At 39.9% G+C, this 27,245-nt stretch overlaps 1 protein-coding gene across 2 annotated transcripts; it reads right to left on the minus strand.

Annotated features, from left to right (window-relative positions):
* Positions 1 to 9,944: 9,944 nt before the first annotated feature.
* On the minus strand, positions 9,945 to 27,104 carry ARHGDIB (Rho GDP dissociation inhibitor beta). Of its 2 annotated transcripts, none has more exons than XM_063308613.1 (6): positions 26,770 to 27,104; positions 18,940 to 19,126; positions 17,852 to 17,935; positions 13,103 to 13,179; positions 11,738 to 11,801; positions 9,945 to 10,654 (listed from the first exon to the last, which is right to left on the minus strand). In XM_063308613.1, the coding sequence occupies exons 1-6, from the start codon at positions 26,854 to 26,856 to the stop codon at positions 10,455 to 10,457; spliced, it is 699 nt and encodes a 232-aa protein (XP_063164683.1). In that variant the 5' UTR covers positions 26,857 to 27,104; the 3' UTR covers positions 9,945 to 10,454. The 2 variants fall into 2 exon arrangements, with proteins under 2 accessions (XP_063164683.1, XP_063164684.1); XM_063308614.1 differs by lacking the exon at positions 26,770 to 27,104 and adding an exon at positions 21,542 to 21,784.
* Between the last annotated feature and the right edge of the window lie 141 nt (positions 27,105 to 27,245).

A 27,245-nucleotide genomic window follows, 5' to 3' on the forward strand; every position in this document is an offset into this window, starting at 1 on the left:
AAAATATCTGTTGTATTCCATCACAGTGCATGAAGCTTGTCTCATAAAAACAATCAGGCTTCAAATCAGGGCCAGGACTATGAAGTATGTTTATTGGAGGGAGTACAGTGAATGCCATTTCTTTCACTTCTAGTTTCAGGCTATAAATCTATACTCCCTGAAGAATATTCCCCAGTAAACACAACGGGATTTATTTCTGTGTGAATACACATAGGCTTGTATTATAAACTAATTGAGAACTTTCTTAGTCCTTCAGACAATGATCCAAATAATTCTTTGAGTATAATTAGTCATATTCCCTATCCATTTTGAGTAGAGAAAGCTGAAATAATTATGCTGGGCTTGGTTTATTGTGGTCATTTGGTTTGCATTTCTGTGGATTCAAATTTCTATGGACAACTAAGTATTCCAAGTTCCTATCTCATTTTCCTGCTGTCTTTTAATTTCTTCTCAATGTATTCCAAAGAAGAAAGCTCTCTATATAAATTGACTTCTATGATAACTGGCAATACATATTTCTGTGTTAATGCACTGTCAACATCAATTAATCTCAGTTGCATCCACTAGTTTGTCCAATATAAATAACCAGTTCAGGAAGGGTGGGATCAATGATATGTATTCAGGATAACCTGAAATAATTATGTTTAATTCCACTGATGTCATAAAGCTGTGGTGTTTTAGAAGAGAAAAAAACATGACTAAATGGAAATATTTCATTTGTAGCACACCTGTTAAAATTACATATACAAGGCTAAAAATGGTGAGTCATCCCAACACACTCCAAATTATTATTCTTCATATATATTGGAAGTGGGGAGTTTGGGGAACTGAGACTATCCCATTCTAAATAGGTTAACAGCTGCCACTAAACTTTACACATATTTCCCCTCTTTTTAAAATAACAGTTAGAACTATAACCAAAAGGTCCTGTCCAGCTATGAATTCTACGCCTTGTTCTTTTATTTGTTTAGAGGAGAATCAATCCTTCAAACTTTTTAAACTGTTCCAAGTATGTGCTAAGAAGGAGTTAATGAAACTCCGACCAAATCAGGGCCCCATGTCACGTTTCCTGTGCTTCTAACAGCTCCCAGACAGCATGGGAAACTTTTCCTGATGGGGAGCTATAGGTCTAGAAAAGATTTAACCTGTGTAATTTCTGTTTCAAATATAGTCAGGAGCTGTGACCAAAAAAAAAGTGTGGGCAACCCTACTGGAGTTGAAATAATGATGATGATACTCCAAAGAATTTCAGGTATTAAACAGAAAGCCACCAAAAGTACTTAATAATGTACCCAGCCATGCCCAGTCTGGTGCTTTCTACATATATAACTGTCTAGATATATAGCTGCTAGATATATAACTACAATTCCTGTCATCTCCAGCTAACATGTTAGCTGTGAAGATGTAGCCCAATACACCAGTTAGTTGGTTATTTATCCCTCCATCTCTACATAATACGGGTAGTCCTCATTTAGTGACCACAATTGGGACCAGCAACTCTGTCGCTGAGCACCAGTCATGAAGCAGAAAATCACATGACCATGGCAGATTTATGACATCACTTCCCATTTGGTCATTAAGCAAAACATCATGTGACTGCGACTTACGATTTTACTTCCGCATTCTCCATTAATTCTACTTGTCACAAGCCAGTTGGGAAGCACACAAATGTCAATCATGTGACTGCAGGGTGCTGTGATGGTCGTAAATACACACCAGCTGTGAATTGCCCAAATGGTGGTCACGTGACCGTGGGATGCTGCGACTATTATAAATGTGAGGATTGATCGCAAAGCTTTTTTTTTACACAGTGGTAATTTCAACTGGTTGCTAAAGAAGACAGTCAGTAAGTGAGGACTATCTGTACTAACCTGGGGTGACCAGATCCTTTTCAATAGTAGAAGGGGGAAGGGGGCCTTCAAGTCAGTCCTGACTCCTGGCAACTACCCTACATGAATAGGTCCATGCAGTGTTCTTAGCAACAATTTTGGAAGTGGTTTGCCACTGCCTTCTTCCTGAGAGAAAGTGACTGGCTCAAGGTCACCCAGCTGGCTTCCTTGTCTGACAGAAGTACAATTTGGGTTTCCCCACTCCATTCCAGCACCTTAGCCACTATAGCATGCTGACTGTCAACAGAAGTATTAATCAGATGTATAATGGGAATGGACTGTTTTTGATCAAGCTGACATATTCTATGATAGTTTAAGATGATAAAAACAGCACTTATACAGACAGCATACTAAATGGCCAAGGAAGTTGCTACCAGTAGCTCTACTCAAAGCAACCTAAAGGATTTTCTGTACAAATCAGTCAATTGCAAGTTCAACTTAATCAGTGGGGCCTGTGTTTATAACGCCTACTCTGTTCCTTCTTCTACCTCAGCACGGAAGTAAATAAGGGCATTGTTAGCTTAGCCACCTCTCCAGGAAAGAAAAAAAATATCTTCCTGACCATAGTTAATTTGCAGGTATGATTTAATTTCACTCTATCCATTTTAAACTCCCTATTACTTAACATTGAGTCTAAAAGCAAGAAAGCTGAAGGTTATAACAAAAAATCAAGGTTCATAATAGAGGCGCAAAATAGGGTGAAGGCCCTAAAATTTGCAAATATAGGAATGCCATTATAAATCATATTAGATAATAAATACTCATCACTGTTAAGTAGATCTATGCAAAAAGTTTCATAGTGAAAACTCTGGATGGGCTGTTCTAACCCGACCAGAAGTATTTGGATTTGGACTGTTTCAGCATTTCAGTATAATCAGAATGGTCTATTTGGAGGCTGAAATGTTGATACTAAAGTCAGAATGATGTTGGGACACTTCCGATAAGTCAGAAACAGCCAGTTGGAATAGGACACTTTAGGCCTGGGTCATTTCAACCACAAAACATTTTGCAGCAGTCACCAACAGTGCCAGCTGATCCCTTTTCAGATTATAGAAAAGCAAATGATCTGCTTAATGCTTTTGCATGTTTAGACATACATAGCTATGCAAATACAGAGACAATCCATGCCAAACATATCAAAGAGATGTTTTATAATATAGATGCATGCTAGGATACTAGTGCAATAAATGTTATGCTAGTACTATAAACCAAACAATCATTCCGTTAAGATATCTTTACATTCAAACTTGCTATTTCTCTTCATTTTACTTTTCAAGTTCTGAAGTGATAGCATTTAGGAAAAAAGGTACCATATACTATTTTGGGTTCCATGGGCCCAAGCTGGATAAAGCAGATAATTTTTTTTCATAAAGAACATAATACCCAAGCAGTTAGTGCAATCCTCCTGGGCTGAAACTAAACACAGGTTCACCAAGGTAAAGTTGGGGATGTATGGATCTTGGAACAGCAAGGTGATGAACAAGTATATTACAGAGAATAAGCACAGCAGAGCTGCTATTATTTAATTTTGGAAAAAAGTATAAGTTACCCAAGTTTACAAAACTGGGTACTAATCGATTAATATCATTTGATCTGTTTTTTTTTCATGTTGGAGTTAAATTAAAGCCATTCCAAAATATTCCATTGACGTTGAGAAGTTCTTTTTTTAAATTCAAGCATCCCCATTGGGTACCTTTCTTATCCAAAATATTCATAATTTGTTCCTATTACTGTTGGAAACATCCTTTCATACCTCTACCTCTGCCTGCATCCAGATGATGGTGTAATGAGGCAATTTCTTTGCCTCATTTATGGTATCTTACACCAGACTAAACAGTGTTGTCCTTTAGCTGTAACACTCCCATTTTCCTATTGCATCATTTACCATTTTTCCCTACAAACAAGGAGGAAAATATTGGATAGTTACATAATATTTTGATAGTTTGCACATAGAGCTTTCTACCTGGAAGTACTCCTGGGTTGCATTCATGCAACATGCTTCGACCAATCAAGGATCAATCAAGCACATAGTCATGGAAACCTGGTTGATGGTTGCCATTTGGGTAAATGAAGAGTTCAACCAACTGTGTTCAGTCCTTCCTTTATCCCATGAGTCCCTGTGCCAGAAGAGTCCTGGCAAACTTTCATTCTGTCAATGGAAACTCCTCATTGACATGTTGTTGACTGTTGTTCTTAAGTGCTTCACTGTAGGATCTACTTGTTTTGTATTTGAGTCATTGAGTTCTTACAGCAAAACTTATCAATGCATGATGCACAACAGGTTTCATTTTTCAGATGGCTTGTTACAGTATCTGATGCTGTTTTGGAGTTGATTGGCCCACAGACATCCAGCTGGCTTCCATGCATAAAGGAGGACTAGAACATAGGCTTCCCTACTCCTAGTCCTGCATCATAACCATTACATCATGCTGGCTCTCCATTGACTTAATGCAACCCATCAATATTGAGGAGGCATGGCTAACAGGACATAGCAACAAGTTTTGTAATGAAGCATCTTGTGGTTTTGGCAATTCTTCACACAACTCCATCTCTTCACCTCTGATGACTAGCTGAGCAGGATGCTCAACAGTCCACTGAGTTTTTGAATTTATACAGCACAACTGACTCTCATGGAAGAAAAATAAATCAAGAGTTGCCCTAATATAGTTTGGGGTTAAAACTGATTTGTTCTTACTCCAAAATTGATTGAGTTAGCAAATCACAAGACACTACCCTTGCCACTGACTCACTTAAGCTTGTTATATGTACCCAACTTTAGAATATCATATAGATTCCTACATACCAAAAGTATGACTGAAAAAAAATCCTAGTTTATACCTATTAGCAGCTATAGCATTTGGATATTATTCAAGGGAGAAGCAGAACTGCAAACCTACCATACGAAAGAGGGAGATGGTATTTCTGGTGATATTATAATGAGAAAGAACTTGAGAATTGGTGCAGATCCCAAATGGTACATCTGGCATATTTTCTACCATGGTAAAGAACTTTAAAACTTCGTTTTTTTCTGAATCCTGAAAAAATAGTGAACAAATTGAAAAAGATTTTGGGACACTATAGTGTACATATACATTGTAAGTTTAACCCTCATAGCTATCCCATGAAAAATTCTGGGAACAGGAAAAGGTATGAAAATTCTGTTAGAGCTTTTCTTGCAATGGAATTCTACCATCAGGGAGCAGGTCCCACTTCAGAAATTTAATTTGCTGCATTATTTAAATAGTGGTTTATCAGCCACTATCATTCAGCACTGAAGCTCCCAGGGCAAGAGGCAAATTAAACAGAATTACAACAATTGACACTTTACCAAGGCTTAATTTATTTTAGGGTACAAAGATAGAGAGAGAGAGAGAGAGAGAGAGAGAGAGAGAGAGATGATAGATAGATAAAAAGGAAACAATGAATGAAAATGTAACATCCCTGCATCCCGCATCCTACCCAAGATACCCTGACTATTGCCCATACAGCTCCCAGGGAAAGGTGGAAAGAGAGAAAGAATATCTCATCAGCCTACAACAGCCTTCCCCAGTCTGGTGTTCTTCAGAGGGCCATTTCATAATTAGACAAGAGTGATTTTAGGCCAGCTCTTGATTGTACCTGTTAAGAAAGGTTTGCCTATGGCAGCAAAGGGGACTGTCTGTGACTGCCCAGACTTTGGTGAATTAGAACTCCCAGAACCTGCATGCAGCTGCCAGGGCTAAGGAGGGTTTCCCCTGGAGCCTCACCAAAGGGCATCAACGTCTTCACCAGCGACCTTTATGGTAGGGTTTTGAGAGTGGTGCTTCAATAATATATAGAGGGCTACAGATGCCCTGCAGTATTTCTGAGTAGCATGGCTATTCTCTTACAGAGATGCAGTGGGAGGAAAAGGCAGAAAAACAAAAAGAGGGCAGGAGCAATAAGATAATGCAGAGGAAAGGCAAAATGGAGAGAACCAGAATTTTAAAAAGTACAACATACAATGAAAGCAAGACAAATTCCAAAGGAAAGCTAATAATTCTGTAAGAAATTCCTCCAATTTGGCTGTCTTTTAAACTTAGCTACAATTTAAGGAAAGAGTGCTGACCTCTGGTGGCTATTTATTTTCACAGCCTCCATTGAAGATGCATTTTAAGATCACTTAAAATACACAAAACCTCAGAAAGGTCTTTTAAATTCGTAGTCTATTGTAATCTTCCATAATGAGATTGAAGCAGCCTGCTTCAGACAGTTAAAGCCATCAATTTTTTACTTTTAAAATTGTTTATTACTGCTGTTGTATTTTTACTCTTAGAGAGAAGCATTTCCAAGATTTTTTGTCCGTGGCGTCAATGTTATTTAGCCAACTTCAGATATAGTGTCTTTGACTGGTGCAGGGAAGAGGGTTCCTGTTCCCGCTCAAATAGCAAAATGTGTTGGACTATCTTTGTGGAAAGAATAGCATGTTTCTGCCATTTTCAACCATAGTAGAAAAATGTCTAACCTGAACACATTCTTGCAAGTAGAATTTACATGGGCCTTCCTTAATTTCATACCTTTTAGATAAATTGGACTATACTTCTCATAATTCCCAAACAACATGGATGGAAATTATGGGTTGTAGCTCATTAATGTTTAATAGGGTTTACTGATGGGGTTTATTGGTGCCCTTTGAGGAGACTCCAGGGGAAACCTTCCTGTAGCCCTGGCAGCTGCATGAAGTTATCATGTGCTGAGCTGGCTCTGACTGTGAGAAACAACCTTCAGAAAACATGCTGAGAAAAGAGACAAAAATATTATGTGCCCTTGAGATTAGTTTGGCATTGATACAATAATGCAACCCTCCCCCACCCTGGTGCCCTCCAGATATTTTTGACCCAGCACATCTGGAGGGCAGCAGGTTGGAAAATATGGCTTTAATGTTTTTGAACTTGGATTTGTCTTGCATATATGTAAGAGGCAGAGGAATCTTTCCTGGATCAGTTGACATTAAAGCATTGTATAACATGCTAATTATACCATTCCAACTTTCCATAGTCAGCTCCTCAATTAGCAAAATTTGTTAGTTTAAAGTACTTCTGTGACACTTTTCTCAAGTCCCTAAAATAGTATACATATTCAAATCATAGCAAAATAATAATATAGAACATTAATAAACTATTTTCAAAGCAACATTAAAGCAGCAAGGACTGAATTTAAAAAAGATAAATCTTGATTCTTTTTGAAAGCAATGAGAAGAAAGTCCTTTCCTGTGGGACTGAAAAATAGTATGCCTTGTGTAAAACCAATCTCTCAGTATCTTGTTGCATCTCAGCAGACCTGAAAGAATCCAATGACTGCCACCTCAGCTCCATCAATGAAGGCTTTAGTACTTGGGATATCTTCCAGAAGCACAGGCTTCCTCCCTTCTTTGACAGTATCTAGAGAAAATAGAAAGGAAGTACTGTTTAGCCAGCATCCTTTTACAGCCAATTTCTGCCCATTGTCATAACTATCTGCTTTGAATGTTCATATCAGTAAATCTTCACCGGCTGGACAATTTATTTTTTCACATATTTGTCTTTGAACATTGCCTGGGAATAATATAACCAGTAGAAAAAGTGTCCATCTTTTCTGGTTCTGCTGCCAACCTGCCATGAAGCAAGAGCCTTTGCAGCATGGAAGGCATTCTTGGCTGAAGAACCTGATGTTTAAAATCCCACTTCTCAAGTTAGGCCTAAAGCCACCTGATTTTGCTGATGAGGAAACCTGCTTGTTCCTTCTGGTTTTTAAGGGACAGGCGGATGTGAGGGATGACTGACTGCATTTAGGCTTCAAGCCTTATTCATGGCCAATGTATTGCCCCTTACTGTTGTTTTATGCAATTGGATTTTACTCTTCTTAGTGATTCTTTTTAAATAGAAGACCAAGGCATGAATTGCTTTACTACCACCTCTGGTATTATCTGCCATCATGAAGAACTGAGGGTGCTATTTGTGTGATTTCATAATAAATAGTAATTTGGAATGAAATAAGTAGCAATTTGGTTTATGGTGATCTCACCTGATTATACAGATGAAAGGGACCAGTCTGTGCTACAATCTCTCCTTTTGATGCTTCCTAGGAAAACCATAGTTCAGATTTTCCCGGAGATTTTCCTAATCTTCTTGTGTGTTTTAGCTAAGACTTGAGTGTGCTGCCTTCTAGAGCAGCATTCCCATGCTGCCCCTCAATTGGGTTACCCTTCCTTAACCCAAGCTAATATAGCCATGCTTCCTGCAGGTGATGGGGGTGGGAATCCAACACCCCTGAAGGACACCAGCTTCAGAAACTGATCTAGATGCCGCTCTCCTTTTCTCCATTGATACGATTTCCTAGACTATTCACTACCTCTTTTTCTAAACTTGAGACAGGTTTGCTTACCTTCAGATGAAGAATTTTTCTCTCCGGATCCTAACAGGAGCACACCACTGAGAAAAACTGTAAGAAAAGTATGCAAGAGGGAGTTTTCCATTGCTCTGACTTCTTTTCTGTTTGCCAGCTATCCTGTTTTGGTAGGAAAAACAACTTCAAGAACTGTCGCTTAATCAGATGTAACAGCTCCAGAAGCTGTGGGAGTGAAACAGGTGGGAATGGCCACCTGCACCTTTTTTTGCTTCTGATAAGAAACTAGTGGGGCTATAAGCTCCAAATGTCTCCTGTAATAAATCTCATTATTCCATTTGTAAGATGAGGTCCATTTTCAAAGCTTGGCAGATAAAACACAAAAACAGTAAAGTAAGGGTAAGTTAACATAACTCTGTTTACTTCTGTACAACCAGGGGACCCTTGGCTAGCATTAAAACCATTTTTAGTAAGAGCTCATTCAATTAGAAAAATCACTATTGATTTTGAATTAAATCTTCATATTGTAACAAATTTTTACCCCTTCTTGGTCCCTGCTGAGGCACAGAAGAGACATTCCTTCCTGGAAAATGGGAAAGAAACCTTCTCAAAGAAGCTTGCATAGGAAGAAATAATAGGATATTTTCAAACATTACCTTTAGAAACTCATACTAAGAGACTAGGTACAAATATTTTAATTATAAAAATTAAACCACCAATTTCATTACATACGTATTTTTAATTGAAATAAAAATATTTTCAATTGGCTAAATATTGCAGTCCTATTTTCTTAAGTGTACTTGGTACTTGTTTTCTGGCCTTTACTAATATCACCCACAGATCTTATGGACTGGAATTCAAACTTAGAGAACCTGGAAAATCTTTTTCCTGAAAATTTGTTTTGTGGCTGTTTCATTTAACATCTCTTATCTCTTGTACTTTTTTCTTGCACCACCTCCCATCCTTGTGATTTTAGGTTTCTATAAAATGAGTATTGCTTTCTTACAGAATTCCAGTAATTTCTGCCTATTAGACAGAATAACATTCATATAGGGAACATTCTTCAGGTTGTCTTATTCATTTTGTTTCTTAATTCTGTGATTCCGAACGTAGCATTAAATCATCCGCTAGTCCTTGTATCACCTTACCTCACAGATCAACAACCTTGTGGGGCACATACATCTCCTGCCCTGATTTTGCAGGCCTCCCAGACACATCCAAAATCAAACTTCAAAATCCAGAGCGAATTGTTGATTTTCCACAATTCATATTTCAGAGGAGAAGATGTTATACAGATGCACTAGCATCCTTCAAAGAAAACTCCCCAAAATTTCAGCCCCATAGGTCCAGGGATGTCATTAAAAAAAAGGGTGCCCCTTCCCAAGCAAAACAGTTCTGCCTGCACCTGCCTTAACCAAAAGAATGAAACATGCAAGATACCACATATACTGATGACATAACTATATTCCTCCCTCTCTGTACAATCTATTTCTCATGACACTCAGAGCGATGCAGTGGCAATACTCATTATATTCTCTATAATGGAGGTCTGCTTATGCCCTAAACTATTAAAATGATTCAAGAAAAATAAGGTGCCTGGATCTGGTGGGGGTGGGGGCATGTGGAAGGTAGAATTGAGGTTTGACCTCCCTCATGTGTAAAGGGCAAAATAAATTCTTGTATAGTAAGAAACACAAGAAGTTCACTCTGAAGCAAAGGACAAAATTGGCTTTATTTTCAAAGACACTGAAATCTTTACAAGCCAGGTCAGGAACTGTATCTCATATTACTAAAGACAAAGCTTCCAAATGCAACTTTGGGAAACAAATTTAAACAAGACACTACCTGCTGATAGACAGATCTTTTCATGTAATGCAGGGGGGAAAGAGAAATTCTAAAGCCAGCTCTCTTTCAGTCAACTGATGTGTCCTGATAACAATTGGTTTAGGTTGGTGACTGTGTATCTTCCGACCAAAGGCACTTCAAGAATTGATACTGTGCAACCAGAAAAATGCTTTGTTCCTGTTGATTTTTGTGTGATTATTTTCAAGGTAGGAGGAGGAGAGACAGAGTCTATCCAATGGCCTGTATTGGCTAAATTTCTTGTGACGATAAAAGGGTTGGGTTATGTGGGAGAAGCATGGCATGCATGTGCCAGAAACTGAAACACATGGAATAAGCACAAGCAGCAGTAGGAAGCAAAGAGAGAAAATCAGGCAGAATTCATTCTGTCCATTCCTTTTTAATAGCCAAGTTCCATTCCCAGGTGAGATGGTTGTGCTTATCATCATCTGTGAAGAAAGACTTATTGCAGTAGTTTCCTCGGGCCACCAGGCCCTTTGGTGCTTCCTCAAGAGGTGTCATGAATTCATACTCTTCTGGCCGCGGCCCATAGCTGCCCACCATGAATACATCCTTGTCCACTAGGAAAGAACAAGGCATAACAAGTCAGTGTATCACAAGGCAGATCAGAAATAGGACAGGACACACAACACAAATGATTTTAAAATGTAATGCAAACAATTAATGAATCATGGCTGCAGTTTTCCACCACCTGGACTGACTTCAGGTCATATCAGCCCCCAGTAAAGTCATCTGCAGCTGCTACCGCAACTCCCAGAAAGGTATTTGGGAGACACTTTCATTAACCTATATTCAGTATGATAGAGAATAGCAACAAGATGGCATCCCGCAAACCTCCAAAATGTATTTTTTTAAATGCCCCGAATCTAACAAGATTATTAAATATTTCCACATTTCAGTGTTCTCACATAAGTTTCCAACCTCCCTCAGTTTCCCTGAAGATCACTGTATCTTCAGAAAGTCATTAAAACCTGACTGTTTCAAAGGGCCATGAGAGTGGCTTTGCTGTGAGTGGAGAACCTCCAGTTCTGAGAATGTTTTATGCTTGACTATTCCTTTATTGAAACTTTATTGAAACTATTTTACATTTTTTCTTTTTTGTGAAAGAATTTTGTTCTTATAACTTACTGTTTTTAATCTTATTGTAAGCTATGTAAGCCTCTTAACTGTCTTTTCTGACTGGTAGGGAGGGAGGCAGACAGACAGACAGACTTTTGGGCAATTAAAACTGGATAGGAGAGATGTAGCCCAAGTACGCTCCTCCGATGTTACACATATAAGATAACTTTTTCTCTCTGATGTCTGAGCACACCATGCAAACGTCTATAGGAAACGGGCTTTCAGGCATCCAACTACAGTATATGTCCAGTGGCTTCCATGCAAATAGAAATATAAACAGAACAATTTCTGCTCCTGTGGATACCAGTCTCTGTATTACAGCTTAGAGGCAAAGGCTTCCTGCAAGATTTGCATTGTACAAAAAGACCACCAGGGAAGGACCACTTTACCTACAAGGCATGAAGGGTGAGCTATTCAGCACAAACACATCGGCAATTTTTGAAATAACACTCACGCAGGGCTATATTTATAGCAGCAGCATCTACAAATACTGAAGAGAATAAAAAATGATTTCATTTACTCACCTTTCACTCCTTTCCTGTAGGTATGCTGCACATATTTCAAACCAGATACAATCTCTCTGTTTACCTGCAAGAGGAAAACAGTCCACTGAGTGAGGCAATTCAGCCCAAGTTTTCAATGTCCTTATCTTCCTTGATAACAATCCTGTCTTTTATTCCTGGTATTCTGCTTCCCTTTTTGTGATTCTTCCTACCATCCCTCTTTTGCTCTTTTTTGGCAATGGGATATGGTAGGGAGAAAACACCATTCCATGAGTAAAATAAGCAATTTATTCATTTATTATTTCAGTTTATGATGCTCCTGATTAGGTGACTAACCGTTAAACCGTTAAATTGAAAATATAGTAAAAGGTAAGTTGAACAGACCAAATCATCATACACCCAACAATAAAGGCCTAGCTAAAAAAAGACTATGTAGTTCAATTTAAGATCAGTTCCCCACAACAGCTGTAACATGTAACACCAGATCTTCAGCTAGTTTTTACGTTGCACCAAAGAGTGAAACTGCTGGCGTCTGCTTATGATTTACAATTTGAGTTAATGTAAATCATCAGTGGATGTGAAATGCTACATCCAGCACAATTAGCAGTTGTCTTTGTCTGATTCTGGTTGTTCCTCTTTAAGAGGAGGAGGAATTAAAGCAGGTTTCAGCAAAGTGGCCTATCAGTGTGACCACTTCCCCATTTTGCTCAGTTGACATTGTTTGCTGCAGAGCACCTTTTTACATTTCAGCGGTCAAGTAAAGGTTTTGGGGAAGGGCATACTTCTGAATAGGTTTTTAAAGACCAGCAGTTGGATATATTTAGGATTAAATGTATTTGAAAAGAACTAATATATTTTTGGACAATACACTTAGTAATGATATTTGTTTTAATGCACTGTTTGGAAATTTAGTGGTGGATTTGTAACTGGAACAATGATACATATTAAGCTAAAACAATAAAAAATTCCATTTAAGAAGAGTAATCAAGTTCATGTTTCTGTTTTTCTGTTTCTAATTAAGCTACATAGGGAAAAATTATAGCCTTTTAGCAGTTTTGTTGCACAATATATTATAACGTAAGGATAATATACTAAATGGTTTCATTTAAGTTTATTTTGTCTGTAGTGGAAGACAAATAATTAGTCCAGCTACAAGAATTAAAGAACACAAAATTCAATGGGAACGCTTTCCTTTCTGCAACAATCTGCTCTTGTGCCTATAGGCAATACAAACTTCCTATTTTAGCTAATGCTTTGTTTCAATTGTCAGATGTGACACTTGTGAACTAGCAGGGTACATATTTGCACTAAAAGAGGCTGCAGTAAAGATATGCAGAAGTGGAATAGATTCCAGCTCTGGAAAATTTCTACAGGTAAGTCACTCACTTTGAAGTGGATCTTGATTTTGTATGCAGCTGCTTCCTTTAAGACAAAGATCTCTTTCTTCAGAGCTTCAAGGTCCCCTAGAGCAGGGAAAACATCTTAATCAATCATGCTAAGAGATGCAGAAGAGAACACCCTTCTTCCCATGTATTCACTTGACTGCTGCAAGTTGGAGGACTGTGCATATGCACAAGTAGTGGTGTGCTGGTACATGTTGAACAACCGGCTCTGCTGGTTCCATTGCTACCACACCGCTAGCCGCCGGACAGCTGACAGGCACACCAGTCGTGGTAGCTCAGCTCTGCTTTCAACCGGCTCACAAAATTCCAGAAAATCAGTTCTCACAAGCCTATATGAGCTGGCTCCAGCGCACCACTGCCTATAAGCGTATCTGTGCTGCAAACACATGTCAGTATTATGTTTGTTTTGAGCGGCATATGGCAGTTTAAAAATAAACAAACAATCAAGAAAATAGCTTCCCTCAAAGGATTCCAGAAATTATAAGAAAAGAGGCTGAGGCTTCTTTGTTCTGCCTCCCTACTCCTTCACTGCAACATAGCGTTTTTCCAAGGAAACAGAAGCTACACCCTTTTAATTTTAATTTATTAAATGTGTTCTTTAGATATACCATATAGATACCTAATACATATCTTGCCAATGAACACACAGATTTGAAAGTGCATGCATTAATGAACCATAAAGGTCTACACTGTACATATAGGCACATTTGTGTTATTCCAAGTAACTTAAAAAGTATGGTCCAAATGCACTGGAAGCATTCTTGCACAACTATCAACAAAATGCATAAGATTTGTGTAAGTAAAGGCCAGCAGCATACAAACAGGTTGTATAACATGTTACTATCGACAAACCATTTGTGGAATCGCTTCCCCTTGAGATTTCAGCTAAAGAGGAAGCATCTGTGCTTTGCTGAGCTATGACTTCCTCTCTTATCAAGCAAGAACCCATATAAGGCAAACTGTGACTATTTCTTGCTGATGCTAAACTCCTAAGAACACACGCTGTTACTCAAGTATGCAGAAGGAATTATTGCTCTGGTGCTGTGCCAACAATGAAGAGATCTGAGCAGGCAGCCTTCTGGAAATACTTGAACACACTAAAACCTCGAGCTGTGAGAAAGCTGACTATATCTACTACTGCTATACTTTAGTTATTTAGTTAATTTATATTATATACCCTCTCAACATACAATTCAGGATGGTGCACAATTAAAACAACAATAATGCTACAAAAATATTTATTATGCCAGAGGCAATTCAACAATCAAAGATAAACACTCCAGATGGGTTCACAAGACCACCTGACCCAATGCCTGGAGGAAAAGCTAGGTCTTCAAGGCCTTACAAAAAGCAGGAAGGATCAGAGCAATCCAGATTTCTTAACATTTCTTAAGAGATGAGACATGGAGCATGTCAATTCTGTTAGATCTTATCGGACAGGCAGAGATAATCAGAGACAAGTGGTCCCACAAATTACTGGGCCCTGTGCCATTAAGGGCTTTAACAGTGATAATCAGCACATCGAGTTGCACCCAGAAGCCCATCGACAACTGATGCAGCTCACGAAGTAGCAGTGTTATATAGGTATACCAAGATGAGCCCACAACTATCCATGCCACCACATTCTGGGCCAGCTGTAGCTTCAGAGTGGATTTCAAGGACAGCCACACATACTAATCCAAAGGAGATATGATCAAGGCATGAGTGACTGTGAGTTGGGCTTCCCCATCTAAAAATGGGCACAAGATAGATTTCTGCAAAGGGCCTCTGAATCATGGCTTCCGCATTGTCTTCAACAGGTGTCATGAGCTTAGAGGATCCTAGTCTGAACACTGGGTCTGTCTGGCAGAAAGCAACCCCATTCAGATCCAAAGGTGGAAAATCTCCATAGCCACTTGGTCTTGCTAGGATTGAGCCTGAGTCTGTTCCTCCCCATCCAGACTCCAGAACCTCCAGACACTGAGTCAGTGACTTGACAGCATTGTTTGAGTAACTAGGGGTTGAGATGTATAATTGGGTATCATCAGCATATTGATAGTACCTAGCCCTATACCAATGGATGACCTCACTCAGCAGCCTCATGTAGATATCAAACAGGAGCAGGGAGAGAATTGAGGCATGAAGCACCTCACCCCAAAGAGGGATCAAGGGCTGGACCTCTTCCCCCCATCAACACTGACTGGAACTGGTCCTGGGGGAAGGAGGAAAACCATTGCAACACTGTTTCTCCCAATCCCAGACCCCTGAGCCGGTCTAGAACAACAGCATGGTATCAAAGCTGCTGAGAGATCAAGAAGGACCAGGGTGGATGTACAACCATCACCATCTCCATCCTGGTCCCACCACAGGTCCTCCATAAGCATGATTAATGCCACCTTAATATTGTACCCAGCCCTAATCAGGACAGAAAGGGATCCAGATAACCCATTTCTTCCAGAGAGCCTTCTGAAGCTGCAGCCCAAATACCTTATCCCCAATCTCCCGCAAAAGGAAGGTTGGAAACAGGTCAGAAATTACCCAACACTGTCAGATCCAGCAATAGCTTCTTGAGGAGGGGACAGACTACTGTTTCCTTAAGAGCAGGGGGAACAACCCACTCACTCAAGGATTAATCACTCCTGGACCCAGCCGCATGTCATCTCCCAAGAGGCCTGGACAGGCATGGATCTAATAATCACATTGTCACATTAACAGTTCCAAGAATCCTGTCCTCTTCCTTGGGATGAAGAGTCAACCTCTTTTACCACTTTATCTTCCAGAGTTCTTCAGAAAACCAGGGGACCCTTCAGGATTCATGTAGAGAGAGAGGCCACATGTACACATAGAGTCCAATCCAAGGCTACAGCCACCCTCTTATCCCAAAAGGAGATTAAGGCTTCAATTGAACTGGGTACCAGATTCTTAGGAACTTCCCCAAGCACTCTCTGAAACCCAGTGGAGTTCATCAGATGCCTGGAGCAGTCCACCGGGTTTCAGAGAGTGCTTGGGGAAGTTCCTAAGGTAGCCATGAACTCCCAAGCCACTTCAGACTCTGCATCCAGGGAAAGCAGAGGGAACTCTTCCAGCGCCATTAGTCTAGGAAACTCCACCATCAACCCAGCCACAGCATCATGCAGCTCAAAAATGGAAACCACAACACAGCAAGGAGGCTGGTAGCAGCAATCCCATCTGTTCTCTAGAACCCAGCTTCACAAACAGGGTCTCACATCCAGTAAACTGTGGAGCAGTGCCTCTGAAAGCCACAAGAGACTTCCAGACAACAATATCCATCCTCCCACCCCTACCCTAGAGACGTAATTGGTGTCCACTCAAAACCCAATTGGTAACATTTCTAACAGCCCCCCTCCAACCCACCAGGTCTCAGTAATACACACCAGGTTGGCTCCCTCAAGAGCCTTATTACAGGCTGACCTGGCATTAAGCAGCAACAGCCTGACCACTGAGACCACTGAGCATATGATATCCAGGCAATGGGACTAAGCCAAGGGGCTAAAAAGCAGTATTGGTAAAAGCCATTGAGTGCACCTTCCCAAGGAGTGGCCCACCCTGATTTCTACCTTATCTCCCTCTGCCCTTCACTACTAAGATGTTACCGTCTGCCCCCACCCTCCAATCAAACCAATACCATCCCAACCGTGCCTCTCTTCCCCAGCTCCATGCATCCCACCCAACATCCTTGTGTTACCAACATCCCAGACTAGCTGGCCAGACATCATAGACACACCACCCATTATAGAATTCTAGAGCTGGAAAGAGCCCCAGAGATTATCTGATGCAATCCCCTGCCCAGTGCAGGATCTTCATGCAAAATGCAACTTTAGCATCCCTAACAGATGGCCATCCAGCCTCTCCTTAGACACTTCCTACACTTCGTTAGTTCTTTTTAAGTTTTACTTTTAATTCTTTTTTAAAATAGAAAAGAATTCCTGGGGGCCAGAGGAAATAAGAATATTGTACTAGGGCATTAGATAGGTTAACAGCCAGAAGTCCCCAGTTCAAAATTTATCCTGTCTGGAATCTCAGAAAACAGGCAATAAGCTGTTTCTAAGATACATCACACTCTGCCCCCAGCCCATCTGCAACTGATATAAATGATCAAAGGCTTGAAACACCTTCCTTATAAGGAAAAGATGGAAAATTTAAGGTTTTTTTCATTGGTTGTGAGGAAATTAATACAGAGGAATCTGCTAGAAGCTTAAAAATTACATAAAATAGACAAACAGAAAGGTTTACTTTTCTCTCATAATCACTAGGACTCCAACCAACATAATTAAACTGGTTGCTAATGGAATCAAGGCAGGGTAAAATATACTTTACATAATAAATGAATTCACAGCCACAAGAGTTGCTCACTCAGATCCAGTGAAACGTGGTTTAAAGTATTAGAATAAGACATTTGCTGAAAATCAGCAGTGCGGTTTTGAACCATTTTTTCGATAGTGGTTTAAGAGGAGAAAAATGATACAGGCCAGGAGGCTACACACTACCATTCCTGCCCTATATTCCCTCCCTCCTACTGCCTAAGAACCTCACACTCCTTCATCACTGAATCACGAGTTGGCCTTCTGTAGTCTTCCAGAAGTTCGAGAGACTGAGTTGTACTCTCCAATCCCACAGAAGTTACCCATCCCAGTCTTACTTATCTCAACATTCACAAAACCAAATAAAAAATGAAGCAAGGCCCAGGAACTCCATTCAGCCTGCTATATAATGAGAAGAGAATGTTACCTACCAGTGAGGTCCATGGTGATTGGTCCTGGAGCACTGTCACATACAAGGGTAAGCCGAGTGACAGTCACATTAGGAACTGTTGGGTCTGTGGTGTCAGAAAAGGGATAAACAGTTTATTAACTAAACAGAAAGAAACATGGGATAGTTTTCATGACTTTTTAATGCAAAATTTATCTGGGCACAGGAAATTAGCATGTCACATGATAGCTAAGATGAACTTTTTTTCTGACACAATACTAGTTTCTGACATGCAGGGAAAATCAATCATGCCTCACTGTTTCTGCTCCTACCCAATGTAGAGTGACAGTAACATTACCTCTCTTCTAGCTTGTTTGTTTATTTAATAAATTTATATGGCTGCCCACCTCATATATATGATTCTGGGTGGCTAATAATTATATAAATAAAATAAAAACAGAATAAAAACGCAACAATAATTAAAAATGTAAATAATATGGCACAGTATAAAATAGCAACTGAGAATAATCAAACACCTTCAAATAATAGATGTAATCAACTGAGTAGCAGTTAATAAAAATCAGTTATATGATTTTTGCTGAAATATAGTCCAGGGGCAGTAACTTAATAATGTTTCAGGTTCTGTTGCTAACTTCAAGCATTAATAGTATAAATATGTGTCAGCTAATTTGTCCATATACTAAAAAATACAACCATGAGTGTCTACCTAGCACTGCTGTCAGCTTGACCTGGGACTTTACTCCAGAACCTTGAGCAGAAGCCTCTCTCAGCATTACTAGTTTGATCCTTTTAAGTTATGTTCTTTCCCACTTGGTCCTGTGCTGAGTAGCAAAGTCCTCTACCCAACTAAGAAGACAGAAAGTGGACTTGCATACTGAAAATAGAATCCATGTCTTCTTGAAAGCAACACTGAAGGTCGATCCTCAATTATAGTAAAAATTTACTCAGGTCAACACAGTAACTTCTCCTTCATGTTTAGGATCAATTTATGGATACTCTCCATCTTTGACAATATTAACCTCATTACACAGCAAATGCAAATACTGGCTTTTTTTTTCCTACCCCAAAATATGGTTCTTCCAAAAGACCAAGACCTTTCCCCAGCTATACCTGCAACCACAGATGCATCTCCCAGCAAAGACTTCTTGTATTTTGCAAGGCTTTCATCATCTTTGTCCAGCTCCTGCAATTCCTGAAGTGTCTTCTGAGGTGGAGGCTTGTAGTTTAGTTTATTATCAAGCTCATCTTCATCTTCTTCCACATGTACCTCAGGCTCTTTCTCAGTCATGGTTGTTGGCTTCAGAAGAAAGAATTGCCAGTTAAGGGCACTGAGTAGGGTACTGATTATAAGGTTTACAAATCTTTAGCTGGCTTTCTGCCATAAAGACAACAATTGTGCACAGTGGGGGTCACAGACACAGCCATTCAAATACTGTCATAAGCAAAAGGATCAAAGACATTTAACTTAGTAACAGACATTTAATCTGTTGAATTCAGATATCCAATAGCCAGGTTGCTTTTTTCTGTAGGGAGAGATGCCATTCTAGATGGAAAGATGTAACAATTCCTTACTACTAGGGCCTGACAGACCAAGAAGAGTCACTTTGCTGAATATTCTTCTCACCTTTGTTCATCCCAGATTCACGACATTGGTGGTATAAAAGAGCATGAACTGTCAACTTGTCAATCATTCCAACTAACAATTTAATGGTGGGGGACACAGCAAAAAAGAAAGCACCTGATCTGCCCACTGAAACAGCCACAGATATCCCTGCCTTCCAAGATAGATTTAATCAAATAAGTAGCAGCAAGATAATTTTTAAAATATAATCTCTCTCTTTCTGTTGTGTGTGTGTGCAAAGACAGTAAGAGCTATAAAATATAACCATCCGCTAGACTCATGCATCAAGATCAACTCATGAGGGGAGATGCCCTCTACCTCTGGACTGCAAATTAAGGGACACCCATCACCACCTCTTTCTGTTTACTACCTTTACCAGAATCTCAGCCACCACTGCAAAAACTTGATATTTCTTCACATTTTGGGATTCCTCTATATTTCTGCTACAGCAACCAAGAAAGAACTCCTTCCTCTCTGTGAAAGTAGAGATTCTGGAACATGAGCTATTTGCCCTCATCTTAGTCAACAGCACACGAATGCACACTACGGCAACTTCCCCAACCTGGGATCCCCTAGGTGTGCTGAATTTCAATTCCCATCACTCCTGTCCAGGCTGGCTGGGAATTCTGAGGAAGGCTGCTAATGTGAGTTTGTACTCGTATACTTCCCACAATATATACTCATACCTTCCCACTGTGACATAAATCTAAACACAGTCACAGGTGAGAATTCACCCTGCAAGGCACCAACTGAAAGATCTAATTAAAAAACAGAACAATTACAGGCTAAGGACTGCAACTAGATTCAGTCACATTTTTAAAGTATTTACTGGTATGCTGGGCTAGAAGTACTTGAGCAGAAAAATATCTGTTATAAACGCATATCCTTATTATCTATATCGGTAACAAAATAATTCACACTGCTTCCACAATGACCAGCAAATCCTCTGAATAAAGAACCTCTCTGTGTCACACTGACAAATACTGTAGTCCTTCAGAAGCTACTGCAGCCATATTACTGAACAACAGTTATTTCAAACCTTCATTGACACCACAGCAATAGAAATTAATTGAATATTTCATGCAATAACATACAGAGATTTACATCAAAGCAGGCAATGAAGGAAAATACCTGAATGGAGCTTATTAACAATTTTTTTTAAGCCGACCAGTCCAATTGCAAATATCATATCATTTCCAGACTGCACAACATTTAAAATAGCTGTTGTCTGTCTGTCTGGTGACCAGGTCCCCTTCCTGTGCAGGAAGGAAACATGTGCCTTGTTCCTATGACAACCCATGCCCTGGCTATAGGCTCCAAGGAGCTACCAGTCTTTAAGCACTGAAACAAGAAACATAAAAAATTTCCACAAAGCAGTGGAAAATTATTGGTAATCCAGGCATACATTATTATTTTGTTCTTGTTTTTTACTTGAGTACTTGGAACAACTACAATGGAGGAGATACCCAAGCAAAATATCCCATGCAACATAAGACATTTGGCTCAAGATCAGATGCTCTATCCTAGCATCCCAACCCCGTGCTCCCCAGATGCATCAGGGTGCCAAAATTTGTGCTTCTAATGATAAAGAATGGCATGAACTGCATGGATAATGGGGATAATGGATAATGGCACAATTTGGCTAGCTACGTATTCTGCTCAGAAAAACAAATTTTATTTATTTATTTGCATTTATATTAACTCCTCCATCTCTGTCCATATTTCATTAAGTTCTTCAGCAGCCGTACAGACAATTCAAATACACTACAAATGAAAATAACCTTTAAATGATCTTCCTGAATTTGACCCTGGGCTTTCTACGAACCATTGTATTGAGGCAGAAACAGTTACATTAATTTGTCAAGCAATAAATACAGTACAGAAAAAAAATATGTATATACACAAGATAACAAGTACAATCTATAGTCAGATATCATAAAATTCCAAACAGCCATGCCATCACATTACCTTGGTCACCCATCCCCTGTATCACTCAATCATTCAATTAGCTCAGAACATTTTGGGCCACAAAGTGAAACCATATTAACATTTAGAAAACTAGGCATGTCCAACCCGCATATGAGACCATACCAATATATGGAACAGCCTTCCCCAACCTGGTGCTCTCCAGATGTGACAGGGCTACAGCTCCCAGAATTTCCAGTATCAGGAGGGTGCTAAGTTGGAGGAATCTGTTCCCGAAGGAAAGCATAGAGAGCACTTTCTAGAACATTGCACTTGACTGTAGGGAACAGGTTCAAATTCCTCCTTTGCTGTGAACAGAAGTTGGTGGCCTATGGCAAATAATTTTATCCTCTGTCTAATCTTCCCAGGACTGCAACACATTTGGGTAAAACTGATTTGAGTTGCCTGGGAGAGAAGCAGAAAATAAACATAGAAGTATTTCAGGAGTACCAGACCCAGATTGCAATAAACCAGACAACCATGTGAGATATGGAAAAGACTAACCCTTTGCTTCCCTTTAGTGGATTTTTGGACGCAGATTTTTACAGTGCAGATCTTAATTTGAATTATGGCTAGTTTAAAGCAAGGCATATTCATAAACCACACTAAGAAGTTGATTTCTTTGAATCAAGCCATCCTTAATTTGTCAGGTTCAAGCAACACAAACCAACTAATCTAAGCTAGAAGTGAAAGTTTCCAAACTTGCAGAAAAGTACAAGTTAGAGGTTTATTCCAACCATTTTGATAAACCATGATTACTGCCTCATATTAAGGCATGCTTAACCATGGGATTCATTGAATAAGCCCAGTTAGATACTGTAGATATTCACAGATAACATCAAACTCTGGTCCTCTTGATGCTAATGAATCACAACCTCCACCAGTCCCAGCCTGCTGGGCAAATCCTGTAGGATGCTAAAAGTTGTAATTCAACAGTAACTGTTGGACCTCAGATTCCTCACCCCTATATGATAGTAGCTAACTCAGCCTAAAAATCCAACCATTGTAGTGCTCCAGCTTCACCTTGAATGAGCATTACAGCAATAAGAGACATTTTTTTCATTCAAACAGGGCTAATGTGGCTTCCTCACATCACTTTGAGTGATGCCTAGCCAGCTTCTGAAGAGCCTGTTCTGATCTCATGAGAATATAGACCTGAAATCTGAAAGCTCATTAATTAATTCATATGTCAGTGTTTTCTTAGTCTAAAGTCAGTTTATTATTTTTTAATTGTAAGAACAAGATAAAGGGATTGACTCCTGGTTCAGCAGATATGCAGATGAAGTTCCTGTCTATTTGAAGCAGATACTCACTGCAGAGGGAGATGGGATTGTGCAATGATGGATAAATCATTAAAAATGTAAAGAATGACAAGAATTGTTAAGGTAAATGCAACTGTGGATCAGGTAGTGCAGACAACTGCTGATCCCCAGTGATCACATTTCAATAACAGAGGATTCTGGGACAGCTGGTACAAGCAGGGTACCCTGGGATCTCTTTGGATCAGACTGCATCCAGGTTTGGCTAAGCACCAGAGGGTTTTAGGATTTAAGTTATGCTATGGATTGCTCATAGCCCATTATTATGAAGGGAGCAATCTCTTAAATTAGACGGTCTGAAGTAACATGCAAACTAACTAGCATTTGGGAGCAAAACAGAAAACAAAGATAACCTTAAATTCTACAGATTATCAGCAATCACTGGTTACCAAATAATATTTTGAAAGGTGGAACATGACAAAAAACTAAATTACAAATAAAAATGCATGCATGTGCTTGAATACTATGAAACTTAAGCTGTAGAGAAATTATTCATTATTTATGTTTTTTTGCCTTTTAATTTTCTATCAAAATAGGTTTTAAACAACTAAGCAACTGTTCTTTTTCTACCTGCTCAGACATTCATTATTTCACTGTATCTGCTACACATCTCCTGTAGCAGTTCTTTGTTTATACCCTGTATTTTAAACTGTGACCATAATACCACTGTGCTTTGTTCCCAGATTTAAAAAAAAAGTCTTGAACTGTTACTGCAAAAAAGGAGGAGGAGGATGGAACTAAATATGAGGAAGAAGAGAGAAGGTTTCATCACAGGTAGCAGATTCTCAAGATACATATGGGTGAATTTATCCTCTCCCTTTAATTAGAACTCCATAAATTAAAAGCACAACAAAAGAACAGTTAAATTATCATTCTTCTTCTCTTTGCTGTATAGTGATATTATGGAAAAAGAAGTATGTCCCAGCTATGCCATTTTACCTTTCTTCTATTCATCTGATTTAAGACTCATCAAGCAATTGCTATTATTCTCAAAAGCACACAAACTGAAGTACTGTGTCCTACATAGTAAGACCCTCAGAAAGTGAAGACTCACCCACTGCACATAGCCTTGCTTCAGTCCTTAACTTTATGCACTTTGCTGCTGATTCACCCATCGATATTAGATATGATCCATTTAATCATAGTTTATTGCAGAAACCATCATTGGCTAGAATCATCTAGTCCAACATTCTGCTCATTGAAGAATCCACTAGAGCCTGGCAATGACTACTCAGCCTGTTTGAAGACCACTACTAAAGAACTTACCACTACATGTGGCAGCCCATTCTGCTGGCTGACAGCTCACATGGTTAGGAAGTTTCTCCTGATGTCCAGCCTGACCCTCCTTCCTATAATTTTAACCCACTCATTCTGGACCTGCCCTCTGGGATAATAAAGAGTAAGTCCACTCCCTCTTCTATGTGACAAACTTTCATATATTTGAAGACCACTATCATATTTCCCCTCAGTCATATTTTCTGTAGACGAAACATACCCAGATCTTTCAACTATTCCCCGCAGTGCTTGGTTTCTAGATCCTTCACCATCTTGGTAGCCTTCCTCTTAACTTGCTCCATTTTGTCACTGTCCTTGAACAATGATGCCAGAACTGAATGTGTACTTTTCTGATCTTGAGTCCATTAAATTAGCAAATCCATGAGGAAAATACAGGTATAGTGGAGCAGAGAAGGGAACACTCAGCACAAACTAGGATTATCAGAAGAGGGATCATAATATAGTTTTACTTTCTAATGTAAAGGGATTATAATTGTTAGGTTCACCAATCTGAGGGGGAAGAGTAGGTCAATCACATTTGGACTGCAAACACCTGGACGAGGTGGGAGAAAGAGGTAACATTAAATCTTAATTCATTTCTGCCATCTAGCAACCATCTGGATTTTTGCAATCTAGTTGTGGAAGACCTAGGGAAGAGGATTGATCAGCAATTGTTTTCCTCATTTAAAATAGCTTCTGGGGTTGATGTCACTATACAGAAAGCAAAGGACTCTTGAGAGGTAGAGCTTTCCACAGAGTTTCTCTAAGCCCAAAAGAATAATAGAACTCAAGGAGGTATGAGTGAAAAGTGAGGGTGGAGACAGCATGGGTCAAATTAAACCTAACGCCTGGGGATCATTAGCCATCCTTGAGGACACTGCACTTTAAAGAAAAAAATCTCACAAAATTTCAGCATTCTGGCCCAAATCTCACAGGACTTTGGCAGGAACACTAGAATCTCTTGAAATTTGGTGTTTTCATGTGAGTATTACAAAAAATCAATTAATTCATTTTATGGTCCTATGAATGCCGTCAGGGGCACTTATATATATTGCCTACAGGCTCTCCATTGTTAAGCCTTGGCTGATGTGATACTCCTCAAAAGCATTAGATGATGGTAGTGGCCTGCTTAAAAGCAAAAGTTGGCAACCTCTAGAAAGCTTCAAAAATTATGCAGGTGATTTAATACAAGAGCATATTACTCCAGTGTGATTTCATCTGCACCTCATCATTAATGTAAGTGCTGCTTATTATCTATGAAGCACATACATATTTTGGAGCCAATTAAATTATTTCCTCCTCCCAAGAAACTTGACCAGACCTTGCATTTGTCAGCAATACTTGTTAAAATATGGAACAGAATCTTTTCAGATGAGATGCTCTGGTCATGGGATTTTTCATTAGCATTTTGATGAGCTTTTGTGACCATTCTTTGGTCTAACCAGAGCTGTACCACTTTCCACCTATCTTTTAAGAGCTTCCTGATTAAACTCGTATTGCACTTCTACTACTGAATTTTGAATTTCATTCAGCCAAGAGAAGAGAAACAACAATTTATATAAATTCATAAAATACATGCAGCTTTTCTCTTGGCCTGTTATTCATAGTTGTGAGTGTCTAAGTTCCTCATTCTGTATTGTTGTAAGGAACTTGGGTAGAGTACATTTTCTTAGAAGCGTTACAAGCTAAGTCCAGAATCCACACATTTGTCCTGCAACCAGCATCTGTGAATTGTCAGTAATCAGCCTCTCTCCCAGGCTACAGAAGTTAAACTCTCCCAAAGACAGACATTATCTTCACTGTCAGCCAATAAGCCCAGTTAAGGAGCCCGCACCACCACCTTCCTCCTGATTATGTGCTTATTATGTCACCTGAACTCATATTAGTAGCTATTTGGAGCTTCTCAGACCTAGAATTTATCATCAATCCTTGCTGGTGGTCACAAGTTCTGGTTCCCCTAATTCAAACTGCAATTGCTTCACATTTGGTTGCCACTGCATGCCAGGCACGGAGCGGGGGAAGGATGAGAAGACAGCAGGCACTTGCTAACCAGACATTTTGCTTAAGAATACACCATAGGAAGTCGCCACACCCTTACTCTTTGCAGCCTGGAAGTAACTGCTTTCTGCCTGAAATGCAGAAGGGAATGGGCAATAGTTTAGCAAGTCTCTTAGCACCTAACTCCAGGATATTCATTCTGGTACTTCCTGGATGCTTGATGACTGAAGGACTAACGAGAGTTGCAGCCCCAAAGATCACCAGATCAACTATCATTAGCCCATACTAATGTCCACTGAGCATCTGTAAAATAATGGAAAAAAATAGAAACTCTAGTCCATATGAATGACAGAGTTCAGGCACAGGGTGCGCAATGGCATTTTCCGCTGGGCAAGCACTGCTCCTCTGCCCCCTCCCGCAACTGTGGAGCAAGCAAAATTCATCTGTCCGGGTCTCTTGCAGCAAAGACACCGAGCAGGGCTTTCCCCAACCTCCCTCCAGCCGTCTCTCCAAGAGGTGACCCCAAAGAAGCGGGTTGTGCTGCATTGCAGAGCCATCGCCCTGAAGGCGCTGCTCCTCCCAACCTCCCCCCTCCTCTTCCCTTCGCTCTAGAGCCGCCACCTCCGCCCCCGTTTCCCCAGCTTAAGGGAATGCCTCCAGGGGGCTTCAAGGGCATCTCCCCCCGGGAGCGCCGGGCCAGGAAAGCCGGCAGCGGCTCACTTTTTCTTCCCCTTGCCCTTCTCCACGGAAACTCGTACTTACTTGCTGGCGGCTGCGTCCTGGGTCCTTCTCTGTCTCAGCGTTGGCAGTTAAGCAGGAAGGAAGTTGGTTAAAAAAAATACTAATCATTTACAAAAATCCGACTCAAAGAGGAAGTTGCGGCGTTACTCTTCCTTCTATCGCGCACAATTTATTTGGAGCCTCTCTGTTCTGGGCACACACACAAAATACAATAAAGCACCCTTTCCTCCAGATGATGAGCTGTTTGTGCGAACTCCTTAAGTATCCTCGCTTATGGTCCTGAGGGATTCATGCATTATTTCGCCTTGCCTACGATGTGCATGCATTCCGTATGCGCGTGTAGACACTGGGAACTGCACAAGCAACGAGAGGTGCCTTAGATGATATTCATGGTTGACTGATGTTACTGACATCAGTAGATATGCCTAAAGGATGCTATTCCTGGGGAGAAGGTAGTTATCAGACTAGAAAAATCACGTTTCTCCTTTTCCACCCTC

Source organism: Candoia aspera, chromosome 7, assembly GCF_035149785.1.
Source record: "Candoia aspera isolate rCanAsp1 chromosome 7, rCanAsp1.hap2, whole genome shotgun sequence".
In the NCBI taxonomy this organism is placed as follows: domain Eukaryota; kingdom Metazoa; phylum Chordata; class Lepidosauria; order Squamata; family Boidae; genus Candoia; species Candoia aspera.